Below are 4479 nucleotides of genomic sequence, written 5' to 3'. Positions count from 1 at the left end.
GGTAGAGGTAGCTTTCTACTCCTTGGTCATTCCTTTCTCTGCAATAAATTCTTCAGCAGTGCTGAGTTACATATATGCAGAAGGCCAAGCACACCATGACTTTTAATGCTTCCTTGCCTTCCCACCTGAGTTTTCCTTTGTTTGCAAAGTTCACATTTGCTTTATCTTTCTTCATCTGGCTACTTCCTAATCATTTTTGTGCTTTCAGCAGTGATGCTTCCAGGAGGCTTTCCTGGCACCCCTGTGCTATCATGATACCCAGTGCATGCTTTCATCCCAGTGCGTTGGGTTGCTTTTGCATTGGGGTGTGAAATAGGCATTTAATAAGTGTTTGAAATGAAATGGAATGGAATGCTCTTATTTGAGGCAGATATTAATCTAATTTAAGAAATTCTTTCCTGGCCAGTATTGGAACTGGTATAATCATAAGATTTCTTAGAATGAGAAGGTAAACATTTAAGTTGTATTGTGAATTTTGTATCTATTGATTCTTATGATAATTGGAATGATAAATATTTAAGTAGTTAATGAAATTAGGAAACTAAATTCAGTTTTTCTTTTGCTTTAGAAAGATGCTCAAGTGCATGGGAAATAAACACCAGAGCATCTTTCTGACGTCAATAGACTCGAAAAACATTCTCCTTGGAAATGTGAAATGTAGGACTTGTCTACATTAGCACCACCTATATATAACCTAAGAGTACCTTCCTTCAAGTGGTTTTCTGATATAACTTACCAAGAGACTCTCTTAGAATCCTAGAATAGTGAGCCTGCCATTATAGATGCGAATGCATCTAGGCCAGCTGCTGCAATTTTATGGTTGATGACCATCAGGCAAAGAGAAGTGAAGTGATCCCCCCCCCCAAAAAAAACAAAATTGCATATTAGTGACAGTCACTTCAGAATTCAGATGTTATTTTTGGTCTGGAAATGTGTATGAATGAAATTCACAATGTTAAATAGACACTGTCTGCTAGAGTACCCTGTGAAAGAAGAAATGTAGTCCCATTTACTGGGTATAATGGACTGGAAAGTTTGGCCTTAGAGCAGATCCTTAAAGTCAACCATTTTGGATTCTATTGAACCCAGAAGAAAATTGCTCAGTAGGTGATGATCATTATTAAAGTAGGTTTGGGCTACGTATGGCCCCTAATTGGTGAGGATTACTTCCTTAGTGATATAAAGTAGTGCTAGGATTTAAAAAAATATTTTCTTTTTGTTATCCTCTAACTTGGAAGAAAAATTACAAAAAAATTAAAGATGTTAAACAAGAAGAATGTGTTAATTTCAAAATTATGTCCTCAAAAGATAGTAGCTTTTTCCTAATCACATAAATACACAACTGTGGGGACACTTTAAAATTTTTTGCTAAGTGATCTAATTATTTAATTGAATTATTTTCAGGATGAAAATATGATCAACTTCATCAAAGGTGGACTCAAAATTAGAACAAGTTACCAAATATATAAGTAAGTTAAAAAGATGGTTTTAAAATGATTTTGTGTTGTATACTACTTTGTTCTTCAAAATTCTCATAAACTAAGTATGACTACGTTTTTAAATTTGGCATTGGTAAAAATGTGCTTGATTTTTGGCTCAGTATGTATTCAGTGTTATAGGAAAACAGAATTTAAGCTTAGATACAATTTTTAGAGCAAAATAGCTGAAAATAAAACTGTCGACATAGTTTCTAATTAGATAATCTTAGTTTCTCTCTCCTAAGAACAATTTATAGATTCAAAATGACAGACATGTCTTTGGTCCAGACTACAGAACAGCATTGCCCAATGGAACTTTCTGTGGTGGATGGAAATGTTCAATTAAGGTGTATTATATACTGTTTTTTTTTTTGGTCTTTTGTCTTTTTCCGTGTCCAGCAACGGATCGCAACCCTCAGTGTTGCCCCCGTACCGGACCGGGGACCGGCAACGGGATTGCAACCCTCGGTGTCGCTCCCGCGCCTCGCTCAGCCAGTGAGCGGGAACCGGTCTGCATGTGGGATCCGAACCCTCGGGCGGGAGCGCCGCCACGCTTCCCAAGCGGCGCACTTATCCAGTGCGCCACTGGGCCGGCCCGTATTATATACTGTTTTTAATGTTACTGATTTTTATCTCATTCTGACACTTACTTAGTGTTAAAATCTCCCTCTTTGAATCTGGAGTCATTCATTTCTCCCTTTAGTTCTATCAGGGTTTGCCTCATATTTAGGAGCTGTGTTATTAGGGTTATATAATTGTTCTATCTTCCTATTGAATTAACCTTTTTATCATTACGAAGTGTCCCTGTTTAACTCTGGTAATATTCCTTATCTTGAAATCTATTTTGTCTGGTATTAATATAGCTACTCATACTTTTTTGAAAGTAGTCTTTGCATAGTATATATTCTTTTACTTTAAACCTATCTTTGTTTTCATATTTAAATTGCATTTCTTGTAGATGAACATAGTTAATATGTTTTCACTTGCGACTACCATTGTGCTTTTTCTCTTTGCCTAATCTGTTTCCCCCTCTCTTTTCCTGCCTTCTTTTGCTTTAATAAAATTAAAACAAACAAAAACTCCAGTGTAATCCTCTATTGTCTTCTTGGCTGTATCTCTCTTTAATTTTTTTTTTTAGTGGTTGCTCTAGCAATAATAATATTCTTCTTAACTTATCACTGTCAATTTAGAATTAATATTGTACCATTGAACATAAAATGTAAGAGCCTTGTAAACGTATAGTTTTATTTACTACCTTTCTTTATACTATTAGTACACATATGTATGTTATAAACTCCACAATACAGTGTCAAATTTCTGCTTTAAACGTATATTATTGTTTTCTCTGTTTACCCATATATTTACCATTTTCGGTATTCTTCATTTATTCCTGCTTACTCTCAGACTAAGAACTTTCTTTAGCATTTCTCGTAGTGTGTGTCTGCTTTCAACAAAGTGTGTTTTTATTTATCTGAAAAATGTCTTTACTTTTGCCCTTACTTTCAAGGATATTTTTGCTAAATATTGTATTCTGAGTTGACAGGTTTTTTTCTTCTTTCAGCTCTTTAAAACTGCCATTCCATTTTTTTAAGGCCTCCATCGTTCATGATCAGCAGTCAGTTGTCATTTGTATTATTGTTTCCCTATATCTAATGTGTCATTTCTTCTGGTTTCTTTGAAGACTATTTTCTATCTTTGAGACTCAGCAGTTTAACTATGATATGCCTAGGTGTGGTTTTGAGAAATTTGTGGTCATTCTTTGTTCAAAATATTTATTTTCTGCCTCATTCTCACTTTCTCCTCTCCTTCTGAGACTCCAGTTACACAGGTTAGTCTGTCTAATTTTGTTCAATAGGTCATGGAGGTACTGTTCATTAATTTCTTGAATATTTTTCAGATTGGGTATTATCTCAATGTCTGGGTCATCTTGGAGTTGTTTTCTGTTGACTGCTTTTTCTCTTGCCTATATGTCATGTTTTTATGTTTATTCTCATGTCTCATAATTTTTTTTTTACTGCTTACTAGATATTGATACATGCTAGAGGCTCAGATTCTGTTACCCTTTCTCTGAAGAGTGCTGATTTTTGTTCTAGGAAGCATTTAATTTGACTAGACTTAGACTCCAAACTTTTACTCCCCAGTAGGAAGGAGCTTCTGAAATCTCTGCTCCATTATTTCTGCTATCTTGCTCTTGCTTTTCCTTGCAGTCTCCCCAGTGATCACATAGTTCATGGACCAGCCAAGAATTTGAGTAGAATTTTAGCAGTTTTTGATGTTCCCCTCCTATATTCTTATCCCATATATGGAAATTTTCCCGTGACCTTACAGCTACGATGCAAGTCTTGAACTCTATACTGTGATTTTTTTTTTCTTTTTTTTCCTTTTTTTGTCTTTTTTTCGTGACCGGCAACGGATCGCAGCCCTCAGTGTCGCGCCCGTACCGGACTGGGACCGGCAACGGGATCGCAACCCTCGGTGTTGCGCCCGTACCTCGCTCAGCCAGTGAGCGGCCGGTCTATATGTGGGATCCGAACCCTCGGCGGGAGCGCCGCTGCGCTCCCAAGCGGCGCACTGTAGCAGTGCGCCACCGGGCCGGCCCTATACTGTGATGTTTTAAGCAAATAGATTGTGGCATTCAGTTTGAGTCCTAGGCATCCTGCATTGAGTGGACTGGGGAGTGCTTTTAGGTGAATAACAGTATGAATGTAAAGTTCATTCAAGAGGGGTCCCTTCTTTAAAAGTTCACCTCTTCTCCGGTTTCTGCCTACTTTTTTCCTTTACTCTCCAGTGCCTACAAATGTATTTTAAATATGTATTTTGTACATTTTCAAGAGTTTGTAATTGTTATCTGTGGGAGAGTTAATCTAACATAAGCTACCCTGCCATTATTAGATATAGAACCCAAATTTAGTATTTTAAAAGATACTTTCACCCAAAATAATTTCATAAATGTGTATTCCATTTATTTATTTATTTATTTATTTATTTATTTATTTATTTA

The 4479-nt window shown here is 36.3% G+C and overlaps 1 protein-coding gene across 1 annotated transcript in view; it reads left to right on the top strand.

The window, feature by feature from the left end:
* TTC39B (tetratricopeptide repeat domain 39B) overlaps nt 1–4479 on the top strand; it is a 49140-nt gene that overhangs the window by 10711 nt on the left and 33950 nt on the right. Inside the window, exon 5 of the mRNA XM_008567723.1 lies at nt 1405–1469. Within this exon, the coding sequence (XP_008565945.1) occupies nt 1405–1469 (65 nt within the window). The remainder of the gene's footprint in view (nt 1–1404; nt 1470–4479) is intronic.

The sequence above is a fragment of the Galeopterus variegatus genome, unplaced genomic scaffold (assembly GCF_000696425.1).
Source record: "Galeopterus variegatus unplaced genomic scaffold, G_variegatus-3.0.2 Scaffold338, whole genome shotgun sequence".
NCBI classification, from domain to species: Eukaryota; Metazoa; Chordata; class Mammalia; order Dermoptera; family Cynocephalidae; genus Galeopterus; species Galeopterus variegatus.
The sequence above is the reverse complement of the archived record's forward strand: the minus strand, read 5'-3'. Positions and strand labels throughout refer to the sequence as shown.